The following is a 14,749-nucleotide window of genomic DNA, read 5'->3' as shown; positions in this document are numbered from 1 at the left end:
TATATAGAATATTGATGTTCTAAATTCTCTTGAATACTGCGTTAGCAGACTCTTGGGATGACTCTAGAAAAGATGGTTGCCCCAGAGCATTCCATTGTGAATTCTAGGAGCGATTAGTGCTGTCAGTAGGTCAAAATCAACTGTCATCCTTTTATATTATCTACCCTTATATAGAACCATCACAAAAAACAACCTCATGTACAGAGTGTCCCTGGCCACAAAATAATCAACAGTTTTCACCAAAATTGCAATAAAAGGTATTATCGCATCTGAATGATATCCCCATTCCTCTTTTACAGGCTACGAGGTACAACTACACGAGCCAGGAGAAGTTTGCACTGATCGAGGTGATCGCTATGATCAAAGGCCTTCAGGTCCTGATGAACAGGATGGAAAGTGTGTTCTGTGAGGCCATCCTCAGGACGGTGTATGCAGAGATGCAAGACTTTGTTCAACTCACTCTACGAGAGCCGCTCAGGGTGGCAACTAAGAAGAAGAAGACACTTGTAGTCAGGTATATGTCAAAGCGGGATTGGTTGGGTGAAAAATGGAGACATAAGTATTGTGTTTTGGTGTATATTCTATGAGGGGATCTTCAAGACGTTGTATGCAGAGATACAAGACTTTGTTCATCTCACTCACGCATCCGCTCACGGTCGCCACCAAGAAGAAAAAGATGTTTGTGGTCAGGAAGATGTCCAAGATTGACTGGTTGTGTGAAATGATGAGACTTGAATTTTAAAGGGGAAGTCCGCCTAGCCACAAAGATTGAACTTCAACTTAGTTAAATTAAATCAAAGAAGTTGTAGGCTGCCAATTTAAGATTGATCATACATCTGTCATCTTTACATTCACAGTATTATCCGAGCCGTTCGAGAGACCTGTGCTGATTGGCTTAGAGGGGTAGAACCCAACGACCCGGCCCTGAAAGGAGAGAAGGATCCCAAGAATGGATTTTCATTTGATGTGCCCAGGAGAACAGTCGGTCCATCAAGTACACAGGTATGGAAAGCCATATAGGGGCAAAAGCCAGAATTTAAGCCTTTAGTGGTGTTTCATAAGCTGTCTGTAGGTGCCGCACATTTAATTCATGACTAATGACCTGTCTGTGGTGATAGAAGGAGAATCGTTTGCAATTCAATCTTCGTAGACTAAAATACTTATTGAAAGCAATTAGATATGTAAGTAGTTTAATGTGTTACACAAGTGATGCATTCCATAAAGAACGAAAACTAGAAAAATATTGCAAATGTACATTCTCATTAATACCGTTTCTGTTGAAAAAATCTGCATGCAACTGTATAAAATTCATAAAGATATTGGTAAGTTTCAAATGAATTAACACACGACTGATGACACTTTATTAAAAGCTGAGTCAACCCCAATGGAAATTATGTGGGGTATATCATTTTACCACAGGAAAGCGTCACCAGTTGATTTATAAAACAGCCCCCACCTTGGAGTTCCTTTACACAGCTTATGCAAATTATAGAATTCATTAAACGTTTGGAGACCCCCTCATATATGTGTAGTTATGGTATTTCTGAACGTATTATACCGTAGCTCTACATGATGCGAACCATGCTGGAGTCTCTGACCGCTGACAAGGGAGGCACCGGCAGGAAGACCTTACGCAAGGAGCTAGAGAGCATCTTCACGGTGGAGCCCCTGGAGAAGTTCCACAAGAGGACGTTCTTCTTCACCTGTATGCTCAATTTCTCAGGTCAGTTGAAAGTTATATTGCTGGTACAAACCTTAAGTTTTTGCAAAGTTCATAATGCAGAGTCTGAAGTTTCGAGATTAGATTCACTCATGTACTGTGGATGCTTCCTAACTCAGGTCAAATTAGAATTGAAAAAAATAAAAATCCTAAGAAGAGTATCGTTGTTGAAAATAAGCGAAACTTTAAAATGCCATAACTTTCCTATTTTACATCTGATTTGGATGAAATTTTCAGTGTTGTGCTTGTTGAATTTTTCTCTTTTTATTCAAATCAAGTTTTTGTTGGGGTGGACTTGTCCTTTAACCCTAATTCTCCCAGGGGGGGCCATAATGGCCCCCCCTCAACAATTTTCGCGATATATCTGCTGCGCGAAATTTTTTCACCTCGCAGCTCACTGACTTTACATTCAAGTCTCGCGCAAATTTTGAGACCAAAGTTGTGACGCCCGGGTACGCGGTTACGACATTACGCAACATTATGCAAGTGCATGTCAGACCCAAAATTGCTCATAAATGTGATTTCATGTACAAATCCAATGCAAATTGCGTATTTAGCAAAAAATTCATAAATGTATCATTATTTCTACTTTTACTGATTAAACTTAATTAATTTTGCCTTGTTTATGATCAGAATTATGTCTGGAACAATTTCCATTGAAAAAACAATAAAAAACAAAAAGTAAAAAAACAAAGAAATACATAAGAAATTAATAAAACAATAAAATACATAAGAAATTTATTTCCAAACCAAAGTTTTTTTGAATTACGATTGTTAAGAATGCTACAAAGAAAATTTTACCAAAAATTAGCATTCTAGGAGCTTTATTTAGTGAATTAGAGCAAAAAGTATGATTTATGCATAAATTAGCATAATTAATTCATATAAAATAAAATCTCATTATTTTGGAAAATTTTACCATACAGCCTTGTAGATTACATCGCACACTACCAGCGTGCAAATTTTTGCATCGCTCGCGCGATCGGCGGCCGAGATCTTAAGGGGGGGCCATAATGGCCCCCCCCCCCCCGGGAATGACAAGAATCAAAATACCCCGGGAGATTTAGGGTTAATCAATTATAAATAAATTTGAATGATTTTGGTACAACTGACAATCAAATTGTTGGCAATTACAGAGATACCAAGTTCAAAGGCCGGCTATGCGTGAGATTTTCTGTGAATCTGAGTGAGATCATAGACATTGTGTACAATGTATATGGGAACAGGCTGTGATAGTTGCGTGAGACAGAGATTTGAGGGGATGAACAAGAGTCCAAAATGCGTGAGTCTCACGCATAATGCGTGAGACTTGGTAGCTCTGCAATTACGTCATAGGTGACGTGCGAGCCAATTTTCTTCGCAATCGTGCGATCAGTGGCCAAGATCGGGGGGGGGGGGGGGGGGCGGGGGGCAAAGCATCCCCCCCTATGCACTATGCAATTTCAAAATAGCCCACACTATATAGGGTTAACTATGGATAGCTGAATTGTGACAGGTATCTCTAACAATACAAGTTAAATTTTTCCACACATGCCAGAAGTGTTCCACTTGTTTATTACTTTCATCTAATCATGATTTTTTGTTTTTCAATAGAAACACTGCAAGCATGCTGTGATCTCTCCCAACTGTGGTATAGAGAGTTCTTCCTTGAAATGACAATGGGAGAACGAATTCAGGTAAACTAACACAATAAGTTTTTAAAAGAACTTGGAAGTTTTAAAATCAAATATGTGCATGTATTGTATGGGAAATAGTTTCCAATACAGGATGTACTCGCTGGGCTGCTAAAACTTTTTAATAGGGCAGCAAACTCGAAACTCATATTTCCTGCCATGGGCATTTGCATATTAGGATAATTTTGATATATCGGTATACATGTTTACCCTTTTGTAGAGCAATCATACATAATGTTATTGTCAATCTTCGTTTTGGAAGATGATAGTCAATTGATAATGGAAAGAGTGTACTAAAAATATATTTAAAATATCTAATTTTTTGGAAATTAGTGTTGAATGAATGTTGTAAAGATAAGATTTTTTTTATTTATTGTATTGAATATTATGTTCTAAGACTACAGTGCCCTGTTGCATAAAGAGATTCTGTAATGCTAACTTTGCCATCCAATGGGGATTACCATGGTAACATGGCTCAACAACCAATCAAAATCAAGGATTTTGTAAAAGTTACCATTGGATGGCAAAATAAGTTTTATGCAATCGAACCCAGATGAGAATACTGAATCCTGGGAAAGGTTCCATATAAGGTATTCTATGTCTTGTGATAGCACTTTTTAAAGATAAATACCAGTTGAGGTAACCATCCCAAAAGTTTTGAATTCAAACAGAATGAAATATAATTACCACCCAAGTGTTTGTATGTATAAATAAAGAGAATATGTGCCAAATGGCTCTGAAAGAAAATGCGTGTTTGCTGAGAAATGAAGAAAATAAGAACGGAATTCCATCAAATTTCTGATATTTTTCCACTCATTAATACACAGTCCCACATATGCTTTTCTCTGTAAGTGATCATCAGAGTTATCGATATGAGCTAAGATGTCATGATTACACAAAGATAATTTTACATTAATGTACCTGATCTAGATATATGATAATATGGTGACAATAAACCTTGATTTTAAAGACTTTCTCATGAAATAATTGTTTGCTGCAAATACTTTCTTTTACCTTTCTTTTACCTTAGTGTCTGTGACCTTGGGTTTTAATTCCTTAAATACTTTCTTTTTTTCTATAGTTTCCAATTGAAATGTCAATGCCATGGATCCTGACTGATCATATCTTAGAGACAAAGGAACCTTCAATGATGGAGTAAGTCAAATAATCATTTTGATTATTATTATCTGAATGTATATAGGTTGTCTCTTTAGTTAAGGGTGTTTTTACGATGCATTAAAAGCATTCTTTTTAGTCTGCATAATTTGCCTGTGCAGTATATATCTGGTATGCTTATGTGAACCTAACTGTGAAATTGTGAATTATAAGCTGAAAATCAACCAAACACAAGATTTTTAAAACAGATAAATTCTTATGTGGAACAGTATATATTATGATCACTATAAAGAAGACCATTCACTCAGTAAGAAAATCATGGTTATTTTGCTCAATTCTTAGCAATATTTGTATTTTCTAACAGAATATTTAGCACATTTGTTTTATTTGTACATACAAAGACTTGAGTGTTAATTCTTTTTGATTTTGTGCAAACTCTTTAGAAGATCATTACCACATCTGGCATTTACATTTAACTCTTTTGTACCCATTGTCATCCATTTGTCCAGGTACATCTTATATCCACTTGATCTGTACAGTGACAGTGCTCAGTATGCACTCACGCAATTCAAGAAGCAGTTTCTCTACGATGAAATAGAAGCAGAGGTCAGTCAGTCATTCATTCTGCCTTATCGGTGCAAGAGGAGGCATTTATAAAACACTCACGAAGTTGATGTTCCTGTGATTTTGATTGTATTTTATGATACTTTTATTTATATTCCTTGTGATAACTGAAGAACCGTTTGAGGGAGCATTTTCAAACTCGGCTCATGTAAGCAGAATGACAATGATCAGTAGCCTTTTTTATAAACAAATTTGAAATGTCAGTTAAAAGCTACTGAAAAAAAATCCTTCAATCTGATTCGCTGATGGTAAATTTGTTATTAAAATTGTGCACTTGTTATTATAACAAGTATTTATGAAACGGAACAGATGTCTCTATTTGACAGTTATGGCGAAGGCGTAAATGCTCATCGCACTCCTTAGAGAATCCTAGTTTTCTTTAGAATTTTAAAATTTAATGAGTGAATTGAATTGAAACATCTTTCGTCCTTTTCTGACTTTTATTTATTCATAGGTGAACCTGTGCTTTGATCAGCTGGTGTACAAACTCAGTGAGCAAATTTTTGCCTACTACAAGGCCCTTGCTGCAAGGTATGCTGTAACTAATCATAGTTTATCAATCAAAGCGAAAGACCACCTAAAGGATCAGAAAAATTCTTTATTGTAGAATTTAGATGTTTAATTTATAAATTCTGATCTGGTAATGGTAAAGGCTTTAAATCCGTCTCGTTGACATGAAGTGAATGACCACCCAAGGGGTCATAAATGGTCTCTATGGCCAGGGAGATGTTTCACAAAGATTTAAATATGACTTAGAGTTGCACTTAAATGCCTAGTTGCGCGCGGTATAAAAGGCATAAAAGGACAGGTACTATTGCGTATTGATCAATAAGATTGCGCGTTGCATAATCATGTACACGTTGGCATTTAAGTGTGACACTAAGTCATACTTAAATCTTTGTGAAACACCCCCCAGGTGGTTTTTATGAAGAGGTTACTGATGAATGGGGTAATTACAGTGAAACCTGTATATGAAGATCAACCAAGGGAGACCAGAAAAGCAATCTTTATGAGCAGGTGGTCTTTCCAGACAGGTTCCTTTAAAACAGTGCAACCTATATAGAAAGACTACCTAAGGCAGTCAAGAATAGTGGCCAATATGAACGTGTTCTGGAATACCGGTGTCAATTGTGTAAGCCATTCAAGAGAAAACTAAATTTTGGTCGTACAGATAGATGAATCTTCTATACAAGTGGTCATATAAGCAGTTTTGACCTTTCTTTATTTGAAAAAAAAATGTAAAAAAAATCTCTGCATTGTAGTGCTCTGCATGAAATGTCAATATTTCGATGTGGAATTGTCATTTTCAATCCAAATAATAATCTACAAGATAATATTATAATTTTCCCTCATTACTCAAAATTTACCCCAGACATTCAAATGATCTTTTTTTCTAGGAGTCTGTACTTTGATCGTTTTGAACAGATACAAGGCAACATACAAATGCTATGAATCATTAAATTATTTCATGTTCCTTAAATATTGACAGAATGAACATGGGTGTTGTTATTACTTTTGACTCTCTTTACTACAGTATATTGCTGGACAAGAGATTCAGGACAGAGTGTCAGAACTTTGGCATTCACATACTCTATCCACCTCCAAACAAGTACGAGACAATACTCAGACAGAGGCATTTACAGGTATTGTACACATTTCTGATTAGGTGTGCTGTTTAAAAGAAATACTTCTGACCAACTTTTACCAAGTTGTAATATGTTTAAGTATTAAGAGCGACAATGATCATATTTCATGTCCATGACTCAATTGATTTGAAATTCCTAAAAAATAAATGGATAGTTGAATAAATGGATGGATGGATTAGATGAAGGAATGGATGGATGCCTTCATGAATATTGTATTTTTCTTTTCTGATAGCTCCTTGGTCGTTCTATAGACCTGAACCGACTGATCTCACAGCGAATCCGAACCTCACTCCAACGTAGTCTTGATCTTGCCATAGCCCGCTTTGAGAGCAGCGATTTCACATCCATTGTGGTAAGACATCTTCATTTCCTATCTTATCAGTACATCCTAGTATGTCTTTAAACTCTAAAAATTCTGGAAAACTTTTTTTTATCATGTATTTTGTCTGATTCTCTTCCATTCCAAAGGTGTAAACTTGTCATGGTCACTGCCTCATAGGCCCTGTTCTTATGACCATCCTAAAACTAGTTTACTTGAAACTAGTTTAACCTGTAATAAGAACGGTCAAAGCAGTCTTGGAAGCGATCTTCCAAACATGTTCAGAAAACCACCTTGCGATGTAGTTTTCAAGATCGCTTTTCCTCGTTAAACTTGTTTTAGCCTATTAAGATGAGGACACAACCATTCTTTGGGAAGGGATTTTACGCACATTTTAGAGCGTGCTACTCCACACTATGTGCAGAATGTCTAGTTCATTTTCAAATTTCGCGTGAAACATGTCACCCCGCTGAGATTGTTCCCGTAGCAACAAGATCTCTTTACGTGAAGTGGTTTTGGAAACCACTTTCGGATGATCAAATGAGAATGCTAGCAAAGCGTTTTTCTAAACTGGTTTCCTGAACCAGTTTCAACTAAACTAGTTTGAGAAAATATGAGAATGGTGTCATAGTCAGCATAGGGCATTATCACATCCTAAATTGCCTGTGGGGACCATTTTTCTTAGTGTTGCCCCAAGATCTACCACAGATAATTCAGAAAAATAAGTATTCTACGTACAGCAGAATAATTGTTTGCATTTACCACATAATTGCTTGTGGCACACAAAATAAGAAAAACCCAAGATATTCAGCCATACCCCAATATGCAGAATGAATAGCCCTTAGAAATAAAAAGATATTTCCTAACCTGCTAATGATATATCACAAATTTGTGACCCGCAGGAGCTTGACCAACTTGTAGAGGTCAATCGCTTGACCCATTCACTCCTGTCCAAGTTTCTGACCCTTTCTGAGTTTGACTCCATGCTGCGTGAGGCCAACCACAACGTGATGGCACCCTACGGCCGTATCACGCTTCATGTCTTCTGGGAGCTCTATTATGACTTTATACCAAACTTCTGTTACAATGGATCAACAGAGAGGTGGGTTGATAAAAAATTGTTTCTTATTTCACTGCTGATTATTCTATAGGTCTGATTATTCACAAATAAATTATTACTTTTATGCAACTGAATGCTAAATGTGTCTGGTAAACTTGGCAAGAACTGATTTGAAACTCTGAATCTCATGTCCCTTATGCTGTAATATTCCACTATAAAAGAAACTAACAGTAATCATTTATGCCCATGTTTTTGTAAAGCACTGTAAATATTACTCACCCAGTATACCTACTATGCTGTTCTACAGTTCACTTAGAAAATGTCTAATAAGGAATGGATATATCATGCAGTTATATCTTATCAATAATGATTTGAAATGCTTTTTGCATCTTTCGTTTTACAGGTATGTCAGGACGAAGCTGTCGTTCATTGATCCCCCTAGCAGAGACAAGCCACCCACGGCTGCGGCATCCTATCTGTTTGGATCCAAGGTAACATGATGATGATGGTGATGGTGAAAAAGATGATGATGATAAGGCTAATGATGATGGTGATGAAGATGATGATAGTAGTGATGATAATGGTGCTGATGATGGTGGTAGTGGTGATGATAATGATGATGATGCTGGTTCTACTGCTGCTATTATGATGAAGATGGTGATGATGATGAAGGTGATGATGATTAGAATGATGATGGCAGCTGTGGAATGGTTTGGGTAGTTTTATGGTGGTGGTGATGATAATAATGTCGATGATAATAGTGATGATGATAATGATGGTGATGATAATAGTGATAATGATGATATTGTTGATGGTGCTAGTAGTGATTATAATGATAATGATAAGAATTGATTCATATGATTTTCCACAGGCTCTGAACAGTGCATACAGCAGGGTGAACAGTCTCTATACCACATTCGTTGGTATCCCTCATATACGGTGCATGGTGAAGCTCTTAGAGTATCAGGGTATTGCCGTCATCATGGAAGAACTCCTCAAGATTGTCAAGGGTCTGGTAAGTCTGATGATGATGATAAGGATGATGATGATGATGATGAGGATGATGATGATCCTCATATACGGTGCATGGTGAAGCTCTTAAAGTATTAGGGTATTGCTGTCATCATGAAAAGAACTCAAGATCATCAAGGGTCTGGTAAGTCACATCAAACAAAATTCTCTTTTGGCAAGATGTTCATTTGCAACTCTTTCAAATCATTTGTCAATATTTTTTAATGTTCATTCAGAAGAGTAATTTTTCCCAAATTTCCCAAATAATGTGAAGAAAAACATGAATACTCATAGTGATTGTTTTTTTCTTCTTGACTTTCCTTGTGGATGTGAAATAACAGTAACTTTTTCTCTCTATTTTTCACAGCTCCAGAACACAATCCTCCAGTACACCAGGGTACTCATTGAAGTGATGCCCAGGAAATGCAAGCTACCGAAGTACGAATACGGAACCAAAGGTAAGTGATGTCGGTCGAATCAGAGGCGAAGCTAACTGGATTAGACACAATAATAATAATAATAATGACATGATAAATTTGTATAGCACTTTATAGATAGCGCAACCACTATATAGTCGCAGTATAAAATGTTATGTCAACATGGCAAGCCTTGTCCAGAAAGTTTACTATGAATTGTAGATATGAGTGATAGTATCTGTATTTGTTACACCCCAAGGTGTGGTAGCATACTACTCAGCGCATCTCCAGGACATCGCCCAGTACCCGGACCTCAAGGTAAACCTCTTCCGGAATTTCCAGGAGGTCGGAAACACCATCATCTTCTTCCGTCTGATTGAGCAGAGTCTGGCCGTAGAGGAGGTCTGTGACCTTCTTCATGCCTCCCCCTTCCAGAACATCATCCCAAAGCCGCATGTCAAAGGTAAAGACTGTATTTACATTATAAAATTTCATGTAAAAGGTACAGTACCAATTGGTCTACTACCGCTTTGTTTTCTTTCTGTTTGGTCTATGTCTACTTCATCTACAACCTAACCATTTGGTCTAATTGCCATGAAGCCCATTCACCATTTTCTAAATTTCCAGTTTATGTTAACTCATTTCGTCTGATGTCCGTTTGTATCGGGGAGAAGAGACCCGCAGGTCACAATAATTCAAATCGCTTCTTGCCTCCCTGGTACAAGTTTTAGTGGTTCCACTGTTTTGTTTGTAAAACACCTGTGATAAACTCAAATTGTGTGTTTCTTTTCAGCCGGTGAGAAGCTAGAGGTAAAACTGAAGAGATTGGAGGCTGGATTTGCTCCTCTCCACGTTGTTCCTGTTATAGAGAAACTTGGATCACAAGAGGTAAGTATCATCTCACAATTTTTTTACTTAACCCGTTGATCACCAGGTTTGGTAATCCCCATAGTCATTTTGGGAACCACTTGGTTCCAGTAGGCAATAAGTTAATCATTTGACTACTTAATGCTGTAATTTATATTGTTCTTTTACAGGTTTCATCCTGTTCCAATAGACAATGGGTTAGTTAACCCATTGATGACTGAATTCTGTAATTCCCATAGGCTTCTTACAGAGACCACCCAGTTCCAGTAGGCAATGGATTAATCTACTGACTACTGAAGTCTGTAATTCCTATAGGTATTGAGTGAAATTTGTGATTTTAACAGAACATCACTTGATGAATTGTGTAGTCCGCATAACAAAGCAATATTCCCAAAAATTTGAGATACAAAGCTGTGTCACCTTATCAACAAGGGATGACTGTCCCTAGAAAAACTTTTAGGAGTTTTTGAGGATCGCAAGTCTGAATGTGATGTCCAGGAAATTAAAGTGTCATTGTAACCTTTCCTTCTAGCAACTTGCTGACACACGAGAGGGAGACCTGCTGACGCGTGAACGTCTCTGCTGTGGGTTGAGCATGTTCGAGGTGGTGCTGTCTCGGATCCGTAGCTTCCTTGACGATCCCGTCTGGTCCGGTGAGGAACCCATCAATGGAGTGATGAACATCGACGAGTGCACCGAGTTCCATCGGCTCTGGAGCGCTATTCAGTTTGTCTATTGTCTACCTCTCAAGGAGAACAACTTTACACCAGAGTAAGGATTATTTTTTGCTCTCTCACTCTATACCAGCATAAATATGCATGATCCTTATGATAATTTTTATTATAACTAAATCGTTATCCGCTAAAGAGAATATTTGTTATCAATTAGTTAGTTCGTCAAGCAAAAAATACAGCCGACATTTTAAGGTCCAACCTGGTAAAAAGAAGTTCACGATTTATAGATGATTTATTTAGATTATCACAAATGTGAGAAGAACTGGACCTGTAAATCAGGAATCCTGTAATTGCATTAAAGAGAAATGCCAGTAGCTGCAGTAAACACTGATTTCATCAGAAAGTCTGAAAAACCAGGCTTAATTGTCAGTATATCATCGAGGATCTAGATCTGGTACAGTCACATAAACTGAGCTTTGTGAAATCTTGAAATCTACGCTGAAAAATATTCACACTGAAGATCACCAACACAGATAAGCGCACGTGGGACAGGGTATTATTATTGCTTTGAGTGTCGTGCACAACGCTTGACCCGAATCCTGTGCTTATTTGCTAATTTCTCAGCATTTCTACAATTTCTTCCAGAATCCTTTGGCACATATTCTTTATTTATACAAACAGACACTTTGGTGGTCATTTCATTGGATTTTGTACGAACTCATTTTTATATCATTACCAAAACTGGAATTTACCTTTAACGGAGAAATATATTGATTATGAATGTGGTCTTATTATATATCAATGGAAAGGTAGTGATGTGGGATCATCAGTGGGTCATTCAAAAATACCGAAAATAATACAAAAAAGGCGAAAATCGCCGATTAAAAACGCTAAAATGCCCCTCCGAAATATGCCTCGCATTGGTCTCTGAATTGACTGGAATTTGATGACGTCACTGTCTGTACGAGAGGCGTGATTGGCTCTCCCACGTGAAGCTCCACTTGCATGCAAAACCTGTTGCGTGGGTACGTTTTCTCCACACTGTCACTGAATACTTCTATCACGAAATGAAAGAAAACCCAGAATTTTATCTAGATTTGGATTTTCAAATTGATGATTTTAAAGATGAAGAGAATGATGATGAAGTGAACAACACAGTGACGTAGTTGGAGGTAAATTGGGGGAACTATGCCGATGATGATGATGATGAAAATTCAACTTGCCTGACGATCACAAGTCATGTACATGCCGATTCGCTACCAACTCATGCAGCTGCTGCTACAAGTGCTAGCTACACCGCGCGGGCCAAATTAAATCCATGAAAATGAATAACCACATCCAGACAGAGTCTATCATAAGAAGGAAAATAATGATATAACTGTACTTACAAACAAGTGAATAATCCGAACCTGAAGGCAAATCAACTCAACGAATAGCAGCAGACGATATGCACCGACGATAAACTTCATGTGGCTGGGATAGATTGTCACTCGTTCTGTTAGATGTAATTTGTAACTCATTAATTTGACAAAATTACGAAACTCGGGGAATTATTTATATATATAAAAATATAGTAACATCTCTTATTATTTTTTGTATTACGATAAAACCTGTTTTGAAGGAAAACGTTGAGGTAAACTAAAATTACATGTAAAAGATCATCCCCCAACATGCGTTGCTTGTATGTCATTGCAAACAAACCATCTCAAACATGCACGTATTCCTTCCTTGCTCGCCTTGCTGATTGAGAGCTGTGCAACACGTGCATAGATCTATTCTCTCAGTCTCAGCCAAGGCGAGCAAACAATACGGCATGTGTTGTTGTGATGGTTTGTTTACGATCACATAATGATGGGGATGATCTTTTACATCTAATTTTAATTTACCTCAACGTTTTCCTTCAAAACAGGTTTTATCGTAATTCAAAAAATGATAAGAGATGTTACTATATTTTTATATAGATAAATAATTCCCCGAGTTTCGTAATTTTGTCAAATTAATGAGATAAAAGTTACATCTAACAGAATGAGTGACAATCTATCCCAGCCACATGAAGTTTATCGTCAGTGCATATGCCATATCGTCTGCTACTATTCGTTGAGTTGATTAGCCTTCAGGTTCGGATTATTCACTTGTTTGTAAGTACAGTTATATCATTATTTTCCTTCTTATGATAGACTCTGTCTGGATGTGGTTATTCATGTTCAGCATGAATTCAATTTGGCCCGCGCGGTGTAGCTAGCACTTCCAGCAGCATGAATTGGTAGCGAATCGGCATGTACATGACTTCACTTGTGATCGTGTTGCAAGTTGAATTTTCATCATCATCATCGGCGTAATTCCCCCAATTTACCTCCAACTACGTCACTGTGTTGTTCACTTCATCATCATTCTCTTCATCTCAAAATCATCAATTTGAAAATCCAAATCTAGATAAAATTCTGGGTTTTCTTTCATTTCGGGATCGAAGTATTCAGTGACAATGTGGAGAAAATGTACCCTTGCAACAGGTTTTGCATGCAAGTGGAGCTTCACGTGGGAGAGCCAATCACGCCTCTCGTACAGACAGTGACGTCATAAAAAATCCCCAATTTCGCGGACGTAATTCTGCGTGTTTGAAGCATTCAGAGAGAGAACTTTAAACTATCAATTAACTGAGTTTCATCGGTCTCCACAATAAATGATGTACACCATCGTTTCTCCTTATTTTCTCCTTTATTGTGATATATGATTCTCCATTTTTACGATTTTCAATATATTTCTACTTTAAATCAATATGTATTGGGGTATGTCGCTTGAAAGCTTCGGGGATAACAGCAGCTTTTAGTGTCATACTGCAAACCCACTTAATATGTGTTTTTTAGGTCATTTCTATCAATGATATATACAAGTAATGGGAAAGGTGTGGCCAGGGTAGTATTAGTAAACTAATCTAATTTGATTTTCATTGTAGAAAATCTGAGATTTATACATGTGTGTGGGAGGAAGGTATTTTGTGGATACATGTATATCCAAGGAGAACTTAGGGGAAAGGTGCGACCAGGAGAACATCTTATCAATGCTGTTGTCTGACAAGTTGTCAGATCTGACAACTTTTCTTGATGTCGATTGGCTGAAAAGCACAGGTGTCCTTCTGCTACTATGTTAACTATTGGATAAAACAGATTTTGTCTGCTAAAACATGTGGAAGTCCTTCAATGAAATGCTCCTCGTGACACTATTAATATAATAATGTCAATGTTCACCTTTATTTTTCTTCAGGGAGAGTTACGGAGAAGGTCTTAACTGGGCAGGCTGTACCCTGATCACTTTGTTGAATCAGAAGAGACGGTTTGAAGCTCTTGATTTCAGCTACCATATCCTCAAAATCAATAAGGTGGACAATGTGAATGAAGACATCAATGGCATTGTAAGTTCACCACTTCATCATGTTGTGCATACAGGTGACACTGCCTAAGTCAAATCTCTTTGCACCATTAAATCTGTTAGATTTAGAAGATGTTATTAACACATATATTGTACATGTATATTTCGGTCTGAAATAATGTTTTGAGTTAGACAATTTTTGACTTATGGAAGGTTGACGTATGCAGATCCATTGTACATACAAAGTCTTTGCCAAG

The 14,749-nt window shown here is 37.2% G+C and overlaps 1 protein-coding gene across 2 annotated transcripts in view; it reads left to right on the top strand.

The window, feature by feature from the left end:
• LOC121425089 (cytoplasmic FMR1-interacting protein 2-like) overlaps window positions 1–14,749 on the top strand; it is a 53,781-nt gene that overhangs the window by 33,456 nt on the left and 5,576 nt on the right. For both annotated transcript variants that reach the window (XM_041621181.1, XM_041621102.1), the window contains 17 exons: window positions 300–514; window positions 858–1,002; window positions 1,564–1,723; window positions 3,314–3,396; window positions 4,475–4,548; window positions 5,019–5,115; window positions 5,588–5,664; window positions 6,668–6,776; window positions 7,012–7,131; window positions 8,001–8,200; window positions 8,562–8,649; window positions 9,030–9,173; window positions 9,537–9,627; window positions 9,845–10,048; window positions 10,379–10,473; window positions 10,985–11,223; window positions 14,388–14,535. In XM_041621181.1, coding sequence (XP_041477115.1) covers window positions 300–514; window positions 858–1,002; window positions 1,564–1,723; window positions 3,314–3,396; window positions 4,475–4,548; window positions 5,019–5,115; window positions 5,588–5,664; window positions 6,668–6,776; window positions 7,012–7,131; window positions 8,001–8,200; window positions 8,562–8,649; window positions 9,030–9,173; window positions 9,537–9,627; window positions 9,845–10,048; window positions 10,379–10,473; window positions 10,985–11,223; window positions 14,388–14,535 — 2,289 coding nt within the window. The remainder of the gene's footprint in view (window positions 1–299; window positions 515–857; window positions 1,003–1,563; window positions 1,724–3,313; window positions 3,397–4,474; window positions 4,549–5,018; window positions 5,116–5,587; window positions 5,665–6,667; window positions 6,777–7,011; window positions 7,132–8,000; window positions 8,201–8,561; window positions 8,650–9,029; window positions 9,174–9,536; window positions 9,628–9,844; window positions 10,049–10,378; window positions 10,474–10,984; window positions 11,224–14,387; window positions 14,536–14,749) is intronic.

The sequence above is a fragment of the Lytechinus variegatus genome, chromosome 1 (genome assembly GCF_018143015.1).
Source record: "Lytechinus variegatus isolate NC3 chromosome 1, Lvar_3.0, whole genome shotgun sequence".
In the NCBI taxonomy this organism is placed as follows: Eukaryota; Metazoa; Echinodermata; class Echinoidea; order Temnopleuroida; family Toxopneustidae; genus Lytechinus; species Lytechinus variegatus.
This window is presented reverse-complemented; position numbering and strand designations above follow the sequence as displayed.